Below are 16144 nucleotides of genomic sequence, written 5' to 3' on the forward strand. Positions count from 1 at the left end.
TCCACTTTTTTTTTTTTTTTTTAACTTTATGGAGAGCATTAACAATGGCATTATCTGCTGCATACCAACAAGCCTACTAAATGTGTATTAACATCACATCTAATCACCAAATATACTGTAATATCATATATCCCACAGGTTAGAGTAGTTTACAAATGGTTCTCTGAGAAAAGAGCTATGGCCAACTTTTTTTTTTTTTTTTTTTAATATAGACAGTTTTCATACATGCCCTATCCTCCCATAATTTAATTGCTATAAACCACACGATGTGCATAGGCCATTAAAAGAACACTATTCTCCTATAATATATATATATATATATATATATATATATATATATATATATATATAATTTTTTTTTTTTTTTAGTGTTCTGGTAAAAAAATCAACAATGTGATGAATATCAAATTACATGCAAAATAGGGGGTGATTTATCAAACTGGTGTAAAGTAGAGTTTTAGTTGCCCCTAGCAACCAATCAGATTCCACCTTTCATTTTTCAAAGAACCTGAGGAATGAAAAGTAGAATCTGGTTGCTAGGGGCAACAAAGATAATTCTACTTTACACCAGTTTGATAAACTCCTCCTTAGTACAATTGTACTTAATGTTTGGAACATAATTAGGTTAAACTTGCTTTTTTTTTTATATCTTGGGCATTGAAATTAGTGATATCACAGGCATTGAGATTAGTGGGGTGTTTATCAAGGTTACACTAGGATATTTGCAACAAGCATTTTCCTGTCCATGGACACCATTGCAGCCACAGCAATACTTACCTTTTGGGATTGCAGGCTGCATATTGGATTTGCTAAATCATACATAGTGGCAAAAAGTGTAATTTGGTCTGCTCCCATCTGTTATACATTACTTAAACGTACATCACATTTGTGTATGTGCATTTCTTGACTTATTAACAGCTCCATTCCTATAAGCTGAAAAAGGTCCTCTGTCCATCAGGAAAAATACAAAATAGTAGACCTTTGTTATACAGTTATTAAATGTACATCTTGGTGTATGTGCATTTGTTTGGTTATTACAGCTGTATCCCTATAAATAGGGATGAGCAAACTCTTGACAGTTCGCTTTGGTTCAATCTCCCGAACTTTGGGTTCTGACGAACCGGACCTTGCAATAACGGCTGAATATTTGCAGCTACAATAGTGGGAGTGTGATAGGGTATAGTTTCGTGTAGTTGCAGTTGCTATTACAATGAAAAAAGTGGAAAAAAAATCACAAGTAAAAAAAAAAAATAGCCGGCAATAATGCCGACTCCTCTAATGGTTAATATATTTAATTAAACACATTTTTCATTGTAATAAAGTCACTTTTGTTCAATAATTTAATTAAAACTATTCTATCATTGTGCAATTAAATATAGTGTTAAAAAATATATAAATGTATTTATATATTTTTACAGTATATTTAATTGCACAAGTATGAATTTGTTTAGATCAACGAAACAAATTTTATTACAACGAAAATGTGTTTCATTATAAATATTAATTACAGGAAGCTCTTTTAAAGCCGTTAATTCATATTCCCGGTAAAAAGAGCTCACTGTAATTAATACTTTACTTTAAAACATCAAATGTTTCTTATTATGCTATCACAATAGCATTATTAGTAGAAACACTTTGAATCATATGTGCGCTCAGCTGATTGGCTGAGCGCACATATAATTAGCTGGTCCGCAGCACAGTGACTTCATTGTGCAGCAGACCAGCGAAGGGGACACATGGGGGGGGGGGGGTAAGTATACAGCTCTCCCCACCCCCTCCCCAGCACTGCACCCATCCCAGGAAGGGGGGGGGGGGGGGGGGTCACTTAACCCCTTCCTTGCCGGGATGGGTGCAGTCTGACCCCCAAGGGGTTAACCCTTTGAGGACCAGGCCCAAAATTACCCAGTGGACCGCCAAATTTAGATCTTAGTGTTTCAGTTTTTCCCTCCTCCCCTTCTAAGAGCTCTAGTACTTTCAGTTTTTTATCTACAAGGCCATGTAATGGCTTATTTGTTACAGGAATAGTTGTACTTTGTAATGGCGTCTTTCATTCTACCATAACATGTATGATGGAATCCCAAATATATTATTTATGAAGATATAAATAGGTGAAATCATAAAAAAGAATGCAATATGGTAACGTTTGGGGGGTTCCTGTGTCTACATAATGCACTATATGGTAAAAGCGACATTATACTATTACTCTATAGGTCAGCCCGAACACAACCATATGCAGGTTTACACAGATTCTCTGTTATATATTTTTTTTAAATGAAATCCTTTTTTTTGGCAATTAATTATAAATAAAATGGGACTATTGTGACGCCTAAAACGGTTTTATTTTTTCATCTACGGGGCTGTATGGGGTGTCATTTTTTCCGCCATGATTTCTAGTTTTTATTAATACCATATTTGTGAAGATCGGATGTTTTGATCACTTTTTATTAATTTTTTTTATATATATAATGTAACAAAAAATCGGTAATCCGCGCACTTTTTTCCCTCTTTCCGTGTACGCCGTTTACCGTTCGCAATGACGCTTGTTATATTTTAATAGATCGGACAATTACGCATGCTACGGTATATTATATGTTTATTTGTTTATTTTTATGTTTTATTTATATAATGGGAAAGGGGGGTGATTTAGACTTTTATTGGGGGAGGGGTTTTGGGGTAGTGTGTTAGTGTTTTTAACTTTTTTTTTTTTCCACATTTGAAGTCCCTTTGGGGGACTTTTACATCCAGTACTTTGATTTGTACACTGATGAATGCTATGCCATAGCATTGATCAGTGTTATCGGCGCTCTGCTCATTGAGCCTGCCTGTGCAGGCTTAGTGTAGCAGATCGCCGATCGGACCGCACGGAGGCAGGTGAGAGACCTCCAGCAGTCCGTTTTACTGATCGGGACCCCCGTAGTCACACTGCGGGGGTCCCGATCGGTAAGTGACAGGGGACTCCCCCTGTCACTTACACTTAAACGCCGCGGTCGTGCCACGATCGCGGCGTTTAAGGAGTTAATGACACGCGGCAGCGCGATCGCTGCAGCGTGTCATTACCGGTGAGGTCCCGGCTGCTTATTGCAGCCAGCCCCCACCTGCTATGAAGCGCGCTCCGCTCCAGAGCACGCTTCATAGCGGGAGAAACACCCAGGGCGTACAGTTACGCCCTAGGTCGTCTGGGGACAGACTTCCATGGCGTAACTATACGCCCTTGTTCGTCTAAGGGTTAAGGGGGATGCAATGCATCCTCCCTTAACCCCTTGGGGGCCAGACTGTAAGCAGCGATCTGTAAAGATGCTGCATACTGTAAGGTGCACAACATCGCTCACAATGATGGGTGTTGTGCTCCTGTTTGTGTGTTTTTTGTGTTTCTCCCTTTTAGTTTTTCAGATATCGGTATCCTGTAGATTACGTCGGATTCGATGGACTACGACGATGACTAGTGGTTTTTTGGATTTTTTTTTTTTTTTAAATAAAATGGTCAATGAGGGGTGTGGGGGTGTTTTTATTTGAATTAAAAAAAAATTCACTTTTGTCTTGTCTTTATTTCTTTACTTTATAAACTAACACATATTACTATCACCTCATCCAGTCATATAGTGATGGACCCAGCTCCACACAGGTTGTATACACCATATACATTACAGTGCAGTTATATCAGATGATTCACAGGGGATGTTTTCTCTGATTGGAGTACTTCCATTTTCATTTGCTTCTTCTCCATCTGCCCTAGGCCGTTATGGGAACTTCTCCGAGCCACGAATCTTCAGAATCTGCCAGACAGACATATTAGGCTCTTCACTCCGGCACCATCCTCATCTCTATACAAACTGCACATCTTTATTGGCCCCTTTTACACCCTTAATTTAGTGGCTATCCCTGACACTATGTGACCCCCCCTTTTATAGTGTGTGTGTGTGTGTGTATATATATATATATATATATATATATATATGGACCCCACTACATGTTGCCCACCCTTATAGATGGTCCCCCTCTACCCCCTCCCCTTATAGATGGTCCCCTCTACCCCAATTATAGATGGCCCCCCCTCTTCCCCCATCCCTTATAGATGCCCCCCTCTTCCCCCATCCCTTATAGATGTCCCCCTCTTCCCCCATCCCTTATAGATGCCCCCCTCTTCCCCCATCCCTTATAGCTCTTCCCCCTTCCCTTATAGATGCTCTCCTCTTCCCCCATCCCTTATAGATGCTCTCCTCTTCCCCCATCCCTTATAGATGCTCTCCTCTTCCCCCATCCCTTATAGATGCTCTCCTCTTCCCCCATCCCTTATAGATGCTCTCCTCTTCCCCCATCCCTTATAGAAGGCTCTCCTCTTCCCCCATCCCTTATGGATGCCCCACTCTTCCCCCATCCCTTATAGATGTCCCCCTCTTCCCCCATCCTTTATAGATGCTCCCTCTTCCCCCATCCCTTATAGATGCTCCCTCTTCCCCCATCCCTTTATAAATGCCCCCCCCCCCCTTCTTTACCCATCCCTTGAAGATGGACCCCTCTTCACCCATCCCTTATAGATGCCCCCCCCTCTTCCCCAATCAGAATTAAAAAAAAAAAACACACACACACAAACTCACCTAACAACCCGCTCCCCCAGCGATCCTCTTCTTCTTCAGGCGCTGTGTGGGCCCCGGCTGATGCGCAAATGCCGGGGGGTGTACCGTCTTATCCCCGGCAGCGCCACACATCAGTGAAATCTCTGTACGCCAGGGCTGGGACTTCGGGCACAGAAAGCGTCTCTGACGTGCGCTTCCTGTGCCAGAAATAAGGGCCCCAGGCGGCACAAGGAGCTCACAGATGTGCAGCACTGCCGGGGATAGGACGGGACACCCCTGGCAGCCGTGCATTAGCCGGGGGCACGGACGAGCCCGCTCTTGTGACCGCAAGCAAAACAATGCTTGCGGTCACAAGAGTGATCCATGGGGGGGCAGTGCAGTGGCAAGGGGGGCCCTCCTTCGTGGCGAGCCGGGTCGCAGTGGCGACCGCTGCGACCCTGGTAGCTACGCCACTGCAGAGAGCACTGAGTATCTGGGTGTCCAGGCTCCTCTATTCTATACTGCTGCTCATACCACTGAGTACAGTCAGCAGGAAAAGCTTACATATATTTTGCATGGCAAAATGCAGTTAGTATGGTAAGAAGTTCAGGAGTTAAAGGGGTTTTTAAATTTAAACGTATTTGTCCCCTATCAACAGGATAGTGGACAAGTATGAGATCGCAGGAGGTCCGATTCCAGTGCTCTCCGGGGATCTTCAGATTACCACCCTGGCTCATTTGCTATGAAAGGACCCCTGGGTCGGCATGTGACCCGCAGCTCCATCCATTCTCTATGGACCCCTTTAATTAATAAACAGATTAATAAAGCATATTGCAATAATATTAAAAATTGCTTACATTTTGAAAAAAACTAAAGAAAAAACTTTACGCTTTAACACAGTTTGTGTAACAAGCAAGAAAGCTTATTATATGCTGAAAAAAAGGAAGAACAAATGACTAGAGATGAGCGAATAGTGTTAGATCGAATACTGCACTATTCGAAAGTTTTGAGTTGTGATCGAATATTCAAATCTAAATTAACTTTACTAAAATGGCTTAACAACTGTTTAGCTGTTTTCATAAAGTTTATGCTCCCTGGGAAAGCAGGGAAGAAGTATTACGGGGAATGGTATTACCGGCAATACTAATTGGCGGCAATAATGCAGCTCCCTGTAACAGTTAATATTTAATTAATAAAGCACATTTTCGTTCTAATAAAGCTATTTTCGTTGTACAATAGCTTAATTAAAATTAATCAATGCTTTTGCAATTAAATATACTGTTAATAAAAAAAATAATAATTATATATATATATACATATAATGTGTGTGTATATATATTACAGTATACTTAACCCCTTCAAGACTGGGCTGATTTTGGCCTTAAGCACCATAGTCCATTTTTCAAATTCAAACTCTCTCAATTTATGCAGTTATAGCTCTATGTGAACATAGCCTCATATTTTATTTTGTTGTTCTACTCACACTACGGAATGTGCACAGATAACTTCCAGCAGGTTCCGACGCTCGCCCCCTCCTGTCCCATAGGCTCCATTCTGTGCTCAGCCAGATGCCGCCTTCTGCCACGACATGTCTATTCTTTGGGCAGACGGCCTCAAGGAGGCCTACGGATGTCATAGCTATTGATTGATTCGCACACCCTGGATGATGTTCTGTTCCTTACCATAGATCCTGCGGTTTTACTTACTGCAGCATCTATAGGGTTAAAAAAATGTATACTGTGCAGTATTTGGTTTTAAATGGGATCCAGCACAGTAGAAAAGCATGGAGGTCTGTGCTATTCCATCCAGCAAACCCACATACATGCTGACCAGAGACACAAATTTAATCCACTTCTGGTTTTTACTGCAAAATACTGAGCAGAAATACTGTGTGTGAACCTAGCCCAAGGCCTGTTCACATGTCCACAATTTTGTGTTTGTGTTGCAAAAGCGGATGGTAAAACAGATGTTATGGTATGCCATACTGCAGGATCCAATTTTCATCGACTTACATTATTTTAAAAAATGGATTGGAACAGATACATAAATTATTTTTTTTAGACATAGTTGACCAGGTTTTTCTGTATGCTAAAAGTAAACGTACTGCAACAGATACAATGAACCCGATGCAAAAAGCAGTGTGAACCTAGTATAAGGCTGGGTTCACACTGCATTTTTGCAGTCTGTTTAACATATGATATGGGGGGGGGGGGGGGTAGACTCAATTGTGTGATCTGTTAGAATCCGTTTTTGCATTGATTTCCATTATTTAAAAAATGATGCATTTTTCCATTGCCTTCCATTATTGCATTTTTAACGCACACAAAAATGTTGTAGACCTAATTTTTGTGTCCGTTTTGATCCGTTTTTTTTTTTTTTTTTTTAAATAATGGAAGTCAATGGAAAACGGACCAAACAGATTCACACAAATGCATCCGTTTATTTATTTATTTTTAAACGGATGGAAAAAAAAAAGAAAAACGGATTGCAAATACACAGTGTGAACCCAGCCTAGGATTGACCAACAAAATGCCTAGGGCTACTCCTTTCCCTTATTGGATCACTTTAGATCAGCTGTGAGATCAATTAACATGATATAAATATCAGGAACAATCAGTGGGGGAGATGTAGATCCTTCTGGCTGGTTAGTCATTTAAGGTTTGGAGGCAGAGAAGGTTGTGAGGACAGTGACTCTGGAATCATTTTGGATTTTCTCCAAGGTAAAGTGTTTATGTAAATTATTGTTTCTTTTTATGGGATTTTGCTATGATTTCCTGCTCCTCATGTTACAGGCTGAAATGTGTTACTTGTTACATCTGAACTAGTCTATAGCCTGAGCTTCTCTAAGATGTCCATCTGCAGAGCTCCTTTGCAATGTCTTGTGATTAAAAAAAAAACCTTCCTAAACAGACTGCCCATATATTTATGAATAGATGTAAAGTTAACTACTGTGTCTTTACTTTCTGTCACAAGAGACTGCTGTCTTGTAGGTAGACATGTGTTTACTACTTGGTCAACAAAAACTGCTTGTAGCTGTGGAGACTTTGAACAAATTCTTTGACTTGCTTAGTGGACTCTACATGCTGAGAATCTCATTCAATGTTTAACCCCTTCCCCCAATATGACGTCCAGGGACGTCATGAAAAGCAGTGGCAGAATGTATCATGACGTCCCTGGACGTCATGCTTTCCCTGCCTCCCCCCTCTGTCCCTAGGTGAGATCGGGCATTTAAAGTGACAGAGACCAATTTGGTCTCTGTCACTGAACTATGATTACTGTGATAGAAAATATCACAGTTATCATAGTAATACAGTAAAAATTAATGTATAAAGTACAAAAAGTGAAAAACATACAAAAAAATAAAACACACTTTTTATTATAGTAATAATTGCAGTTTACTCCCAGATTACCCCTAGCCCCCCCAAATTACCTGTAACCACCGCACGTTGCCACTAACCACCGCACATTGCAAATGGGGCACTGCAAACGCACCTGGCGCTCAGAAACTTCTTCAGCAAAATCTGCACTGAAAATGCTAATTGGTGCTCCTTCCCTTCTGAGCCCCGCTGTGTGCCCATACAGTGGTTTATGCCCACATATGGGGTACCGTTGTATTCAGGAGAACCTGTGTTACAATTTTTGGGGTACTTTTTTTCTCTTTTTCCTTGTGAAATTAAGAAATTTCAAACTAAACGAACATATTATTGGAAAAATTCGTGTTTTTCATTTTTACTGTCTAATTTTGAATACTTTCCTCTAATGCATGTGGGGTCAAAATGCTCATCCTACCCCAAGATGAATTCTTTGAGGGGTGTACTTTCGAAAATGGAGTGACTTTTGGGGGGATTCTATTCTGCTGACACTACAGGGGCACTGCAAACGCACCTGGCGCTTAAACTTTTTCAGAAAAATCTGCATTAAAAAAGCATTGGCGCTCCTTCCCTTCTGAGCCCGGCTGTGTGCCCATACAGTGGTTTACGCCCACATATGGGGTACCGTTGTACTCGAGAACCTGTTACAAATTTTGGGGTGCAGATTCTCTGATGTTCCTTTTGGAAAGGAGAAACTTTAATCTAAACATATATATTATTGGAAAATTAAAATTTTCTTTTTTTTTTTTTTTTTTTTAGGCCTAATTGTGAATACTTTCCTCCAGCCCCTGTAGGGTTAAAATGCTCATTATACCCCTAGATTAATTCTTTAAGGTGTCTAGTTTCCAAAATGGGGTCACTTATGGGGGTTTCCAGTATACAAGCCTCCTAAATCAACTTAAAAAAAGAACTGGTCCCTAAAAAAAAAATCAGTTTTGGAAACTTTCACAAAATGTGATAATTTGCTAATAAATTTCTAAGCCCCATAACAGCCTAAAAAAGTAAAATATGTTTCCCAAATTATGCCAGAATAAAGAGAATCAGAATCTCAGAATCGCTAGCATACGTTAAAGCATCACTGAGCTATAAGCGCATAAAGTGAGACTGGTCAGATTTTGAAAAATGAGCCTGGTCATTAAGGCCAAAACAGGCTGCGGAGGCAAGGGGTTAAGAAGTATCAGGCCTGTAGTGCACAACTTTTTTTTTTTTTTTTTTTTTTTTTTTATGTTGCCCCATTGGGAAAACCCCTTCTGCTTAAGGGTATGTTCACACTGATGGAAAACAGATGGAAATTCCAAGTGGAACCTGTGCTGGGGACTCTGCTTGAATCCTGCCTGCCTCACTGTTTCGATATGATGTCTTGTGTGCCTCTGCTCAAAAAACTCATGTCAATTCTTTGAGCATTGAAACAGTTGCACAGATGGGATTTAGTGCAGTTTCTCCTCCTGAATTTTTGCCTGTTTTGTTCAGCCCAGCTCTTACCTGCTCACTGCCGACGCATGTAATAGCACTGATGGCGAGCGGGGAATGAGGAGCAAGCGGGCGCTGACCTGGCAGGTTAGAGCTTTCCTTCTCCCTCTTGTCTCCCCTGTGTGATAGGGGCTTTACTATAGAACTTTCCCTTTCAAGTCAGATTTTAATATATTATTATTATTATTATTATTATTATTATTATTATTATTATTATTATTTAATATGGAAGTCTATATGGTTTCTTGATCCAAAAAAAGGGAGGTTGCCATTCCTGATATTAAGAGTTCTGTAATTTTATGCCAATGAGTTAATCGTTAATCTCATGGTACAAAAGTCACAAGTTAGGGAGACAAAAAAAAATGCACGATCTTAGACCGCATCTTTTCTGTCTCCTTACTTGTGACTTTTGTACCATGAGGTTTTAATGCATTGACATATAAAAGGACATGCTGACCTGTTACATGTGAACAAGTCCTTAGAGGGGAATTGGCATTTCACCAGCACTTTGGAAGACTTTTTTTTTTTTTTTTTTTTTTTTTTTTCTTGGTGCATGCCATATTTGCTGTACAGTTTGTAATGTAATTTCCCCCCAAGGTGTCGGATATAATATGTGGGTATGAGGTCGTATTAGTGTCTGAATCGGTAATGGCACACAGAGAAGACAAAGTTGGTATGTAGACAAACATGAACTGTATGTAACATGAACTAATAGAACTTTCTTTTTAATGGGCCTTTAGGATTAATTTACTTTTCAAGATGTCTGGTCGTGGTAAGAAGGTCCAGAAACCAGAGGCCAGTAAGGGCTCCAGATCGGCCAAGGCCGGGCTCCAGTTTCCAGTGGGCCGTATCCACAGGTTCCTGAGGAAGGGGAACTATGCGGAGAGGATCGGATCTGGAGCCAGCATCTATCTGGCGGCTGTCCTGGAATATCTGTGTGCTGAGGTCCTGGAGCTGTCGGGGAATGCAGCCAGAGACAACAAGAAGTCCAGGATCCTGCCCAGACACATCCAGCTGGCCGTCAGAAATGATGAGGAACTGGCCAAGCTGTTTGGTGGGGTCACCATTGCAGAAGGAGGTGTCTTGCCAAATATCCAGGCAATCCTCTTGCCGAAGAAGACTGCAAAAGGATCGTCCTCGCAAGAAGCTAAAACTGCAGAGTCTCAAGACTTCTGAGTACTCGGTGAAGACTCTCCTATATATGTTATTTATTGTCTCATAATTTTATTACATAGCTTTTATATTAGTTTCAATAAACTTCTTTGTTATTAAACTATGGTTCTTGTTTGACTACAGAATGGCATCCATCTTACTTGGTGACCCAGTCATTTAGTTCCTTTAGGCCTTATTCACACCCTGTAATCTATGGATGTGTATTTCTCTACTCCAATTAGTGCGCATAGATGTCTATTGGGCTATTCATATGGTCAGTAGATTACAAGGACCCAAACAATCCTGGAAAAGGAAATGTCCACTACTCGTCAGTTTATATGGGGGTTTTCAGCTCTGTACCATTTGAAGTGGATTGAACAGAATCCCAGACTAACATATTTATTTTTTTTAAATACATTGTAGAACAAATTTTAACACTGGAAAAAAACAGCACCAAACAGGCAGATTCCAAACCTATAAAGTTTTGCTGAAGCATCTCACTTTTTTTTTTTTTTTTTTGTAACTTTAAGGAGAACTATGGTATTATCCAATGCATACCAACAAGCCTACTAAACGTGTATTATCACATCTAATCACCAAATATACTGCAATATCATAGATCCCACAGGTTATAGTAGTTTACAAATGGTTCTTTGAGAAAAAGAGCTATAGGCTTTTTTTTTTTTTTTTTTTTTTTTTTTTAATATAGACAGTTTTCATACATTGCCCCATCCCATAATTGCATTGCTATAAACCACATAATGCAACTTATATAGGCCATTAACAGAACACTATTCTACAACAATATATAACTCTGGTAAAAAAAATTACATGCAAAACAATTAGGGGGAGATTTATCAAATTGGTGTAAAAGTAGAATTGTCTGAGTTACCCCTAGCAACCAATCAGATTCCACTTTTCACAATCTGTGAATGAAAAGTTGACTCTGATTGGTTTTTAGGGGCAACTAAGAGAATTCTACTTTACACCAGTCTCCTTAGTACAATTGTACTTATTATTTTGCACATAATTTGGTTAAACTTGCTATGTGTTTGTAGATTTAGTTTTTTTTTTTTATCTTGGGGCATTGAGATTAGTGGGGTTTTTATTTATTAAGGTTACGCTAGGATATTTGCAACAAGCATTTTCCTGTCCATAGACTCCATTGCAGCCACAGCAAAACTTACCTTTGGGATTGCAGGCTGCATATTGGATTTGCTAATTCATACATAGTGGCCAAAATTGTATTTTGGTCTGCTCCCAGCTGTTATACGTTACTTAAACGTACATTTGTGTACGTGCATTTCTTGATTTTATTACAGCTCTATTCCTATAAGCTGAAAGGTCCTCTGTCCGTCAGGAAAAATACAAAATAGACCTGTTATACAGTTATTAAATGTACATCTCGTTTGTGTACATGCATTTGTTTGGTTATTACAGCTGTATCCCTATAAGCTAAACTGTGCATTAGACTCCCACATCTACAACCCTCCAACTCGTACTGTAGGATTAAATTACCATGTGCTTGGATCATTTGGGGCATGTTAAAAAAAAATATGCAGGAAGGTGGATGATAAAAAGGAATGGAAAAATAAAGATAAACACTGAATACATTAATTTATTAACAATAAAATAAATTTAAGAAAAGTAAAAAAATTAACTCAGCCTGTGGCGTCATATTACATAAAGTTGCAGGCCTCTCATAAAGGCAGGTGGATATTTGCCGGCATGCTGCCTCCAATTCAAAGTCCATGGGTATTTCTGTTGAAGTACAAAAAAGTTATATAAAACTATAATTTTCAACTTTCACTGCCTTGATGAACCTGATAACACGCGGATGTGACTTAACTTGCTCTTCATGTAGGTTTTATATAGAACTATATAAACATAGAAGCTTGTCAGTAGAAAAAGACCACTTGGTCGATCTAGTCTGCCCTATTTCCCTTTTTATTTTAGGACAGATAGATGTATAGACCAGACAGGCTATTCTAGCTTTATCAACTACATCTACTGAAGGCTTCCTCAAAGCATCTACTACTCTTGCCGTAGAGTAATATTTTCTCATGTTGCTCCTGATCTTTCCCCCAACTAACTTTGTTCTTTGATTCAGTTGTTTCCTAAAAACACTTGCACCACCGCTAATATTACGCACCACCTAATACCTATGCAGGTACCGCTAGACCAAAATCAATATTTCTACTTTACGTTCATGCACCCAGGAATGCATCCCCTGCTGTCACATATGCATTCCAGAGCTGTTGGCATTTCATGAGGGGTCATTGTGCACTTGGTCACCTCCTAGTGGTTGAGTATTGATTTCCAGGTCCCAAGTATTTTTCTCCCATAGACTATAATGGGTTTCCATATTTGTACGAATATCAGGAGCTATTCTATTCAAATTATTGCCCCTCTTTTCTTTTTTTTTTATAAAAAAAAAAATGTAGTGTCCCCCCTATTTTCATAAAGAGCCAGGTTAAAAACCAAACAGCAGCCTAGTGACACCAGGGTGGGAAGGGCCATTTGTTTTGGCCCTCCCCAGCCTAATAATACCAGCCTGCTGCCGGCCAGTCCAGGAGCGCCAATTTTGACGCTCCGGGACCACTGGCATCCGGCTCTCCCCAGTACCCTGGTGGCATTGGGTACTGGGGTAATAGTGTGTGTGGGATGGGGGGGGGGTTAGTGTTAGCCATTTTATACCGGCTAACACTAAGCCCTGACTGCTTCCAGTACTAAGGGTGGTCTTACACGAAGCGATTATCGTTCGAATAATCGGTCAATAGGTCGTATTTGAACGATTATCTTTAAGTGTAATAGTAGACAACGATTAAACGACGAACGATTGGTCGTTGGTCGTTTAATAGGTTTTGGATCTATTTTTATCGTTTGTCTTTTACACATCGTTCGCACATCGTTCGTTTGAATAAGATGTCGTTAGCCGTTCCCTGTTCATTCGCAAATTGAAAGGGGAGTGTTCTTGAATTTTGTTGCTCCAATATAACCGATAATCTTTCCGTGTAGTAAAACGAACGATTATTAGGCAACCGCTATTGCGATCGTTGGAGATCGTTAATCGTTAATTGAAAAAAATCGCTTCGTGTAATACCACCCTTAGTCTATATAGTAAAGAAATAAAGACAACACACAAGTGAAGATTTTTTTTTATTATTCAAATAAAGCCCGCCCCCCCACATCCCATCCCATTTTATTTATTTTAAACCCTTACAACCACTGATCATCAACGTAATCCACCAAATGCGCCGTAATCCACAGGATACTGATATCTGAAAAACAAAAAGTGAGAAACACCCATCATTGTGAGCGGTGTTGTGCACCTTACAGTATGCATCATCTTTACAAATCGCTGCTTACAGTGTGGTATTGCATCCCCCTTAACCCTTTGGGTGACATACTGAACCACCCTGATGTCAGACTGCACCCATCCCAGCAAGGAAGAAGTTAAGTAACCCCCCCCCCCCCTTCCTTGCAGGGGAGGGGGGGGGACTTTCTACTCACCCTCCCAGGTCTTCTATCTCCTCTCTTCTTTCTGCTGTCTTCTCTCTTCGCCGGTCCCTAGCACACTGAGCTCAGTGTTCCGGGGACCAGCTCTTTATATGTCCGCTCAGCCAGCCAATCAGCTGGGCGGACATTTACATCAAAATGTTTCTTCTAATGTTGCTTGTGATAAAAAAAATAGCATAATTAGATAAAGTATTAATTAATTATTACATCGAGCTGTATTAGGAATTGCCGGCAATAATACAGCTCCCTCTAATACTTAATAATTAATAAAGCACATTTTAATTCTAATAAAGCTATTTTCGTTGTACAATAGCTTAATTAAAATCAATTTTTTTAATTAAATATATATATATATTTATTACCAGTATATTTAATTGCAAAAGTGTAGTATATAGTTAAGAGAGGTCCTGTATACCAGTAGTGTATAAGTGGGGGTCTGTATACCTGTACTTTATAGTTTAGGAAGTACTGTATACCTGCAGTGTATAGCTGCTAGAGGTCCTGTATACCTGTAATATATAGTTATTGAAGGTGCTGTATACCTGTAAAGTATGGTTAGTGGAGGTCTTCTATACCTGTAGTTTATAGTTTGAGGGTCCTGGATACCTGTAGTGTATAGTTAGTGGAGGTCTTGTATACCTGTAGTATATAGTTGGGGGGTCCTGTATACCTGTACCCTTCATCTCAAAAACATCACCAGAATCCGTCCATTTCTCACCACTGACACCGCTCAGACTCTTACTGGTGCCCTGATCCATTCCCGTCTTGACTACTGTAACTCCCTACTAATCGGTCTTCCTTTCTCTAAGCTCTCCCCTCTCCAGTCTATCCTGAACGCAGCAGCCAGGCTAATCTTCCTCTCCAGCTGCTATACCGACGTCTCCCTTCTGTGCCAGTCACTGCACTGGTTACCCATTAAATATAGAACACAGTTCAAACTCCTGACCCATAAAGCTCTCCACAACTCTGCCCCTCCATACATCTCCTCCCTCATCTCCACCTATCATCCTTCTCGTGCTCTGCGTTACAGTAAGCTCTTCTTTAATCAGAACTTCTCATTCCCGCCTCCAAGACTTCTCTCGTGCTGCACCAGTTCTCTGGAACTCTTTACCCAAAGACCTCAGACTTATTTCCAACATCCCCAGTTTCAAGCGCGCCCTGAAGACCCATCTCTTCAGGCGTGCTTAAAACATTTCGTAATCTCGTCTCTCTTTGCTATCCCCTCTCTATAACTTCTTTGGTGCTAGGTACACTGTCCTTGTTATCCGAGCTTAGAAAATGGAATGCGACTGGCTTGCCCAGCCGCCTATAGGCACTTAGAGACTCCATGTACAATGACTGGAACATTGACAAATAAAGCACTTGTTGCCTCTCGTGTTACTCCCAGTCATCCTAGCCTGTAAGCTCTTGAGAGCAGGTCACTAATTTGTTATTGTAATTTATTCATTGTATAATTTAATATATAACCTGTAATGTATTTATATATTTAAATAAGTGCTGCGGAATCTGTTGGCGCTATACAAATAAATATTATTATTATTATTACCTGTAGTATAAAGTTGGTGGAGGTGCTGTATACCTGTAGTATAGAGTTGGTGGAGGTCCTGTATACCTGTAGTGTATAGTTTTGGGGTCCTGTATACCTGTAGTGTTCTGTAGTATATAGTTCGGGGGTCCTGTATATCTGTACTGTATAGTTTGAGGGTACTGTATACCTGTAGTATAGAGTTGGTGGAGGTCCTGTATACCTGTAGTGTATAGTTTTGGGGTCCTGTATACCTGTAGATATAGTTGGAGTTCCTGTATACCTGTAGTGTATAGTTTTGGGTACTGTATACCTGTAGTATAGAGTTGGTGGGGGTGCTGTATACCTGTAGTATAGAGTTGGTGGAGGTCCTGTATACCTGTAGTGTATAGTTTTGGATTCCTCTATACCTGTAGTGTAAAGTTTTGGGTCCTGTATACCTGTAGTATATAGTTGGTGGAGGTCCCGTGCACCTGTAGTGTTAGTTTTGGGGTCCTGTATACCTGTAGTGTCCTGTATACCTGCAGGGTCGTATTTACCATACCATTTAGGCA

At 40.2% G+C, this 16144-nt stretch overlaps 1 protein-coding gene across 1 annotated transcript; it reads left to right on the top strand.

Annotated features, from left to right (window-relative positions):
• Positions 1 to 7203: 7203 nt before the first annotated feature.
• On the top strand, positions 7204 to 10570 carry LOC138790061 (late histone H2A.L3-like). The gene is made up of 2 exons (XM_069968981.1): positions 7204 to 7273; positions 10135 to 10570. Exon 2 carries the CDS (start codon positions 10154 to 10156, stop codon positions 10568 to 10570), a length of 417 nt encoding a protein of 138 aa, XP_069825082.1. The 5' UTR covers positions 7204 to 7273; positions 10135 to 10153.
• The last annotated feature ends 5574 nt before the right edge of the window (positions 10571 to 16144 follow it).

The sequence above is a fragment of the Dendropsophus ebraccatus genome, chromosome 4, assembly GCF_027789765.1.
Source record: "Dendropsophus ebraccatus isolate aDenEbr1 chromosome 4, aDenEbr1.pat, whole genome shotgun sequence".
Taxonomy (NCBI): Eukaryota; Metazoa; Chordata; class Amphibia; order Anura; family Hylidae; genus Dendropsophus; species Dendropsophus ebraccatus.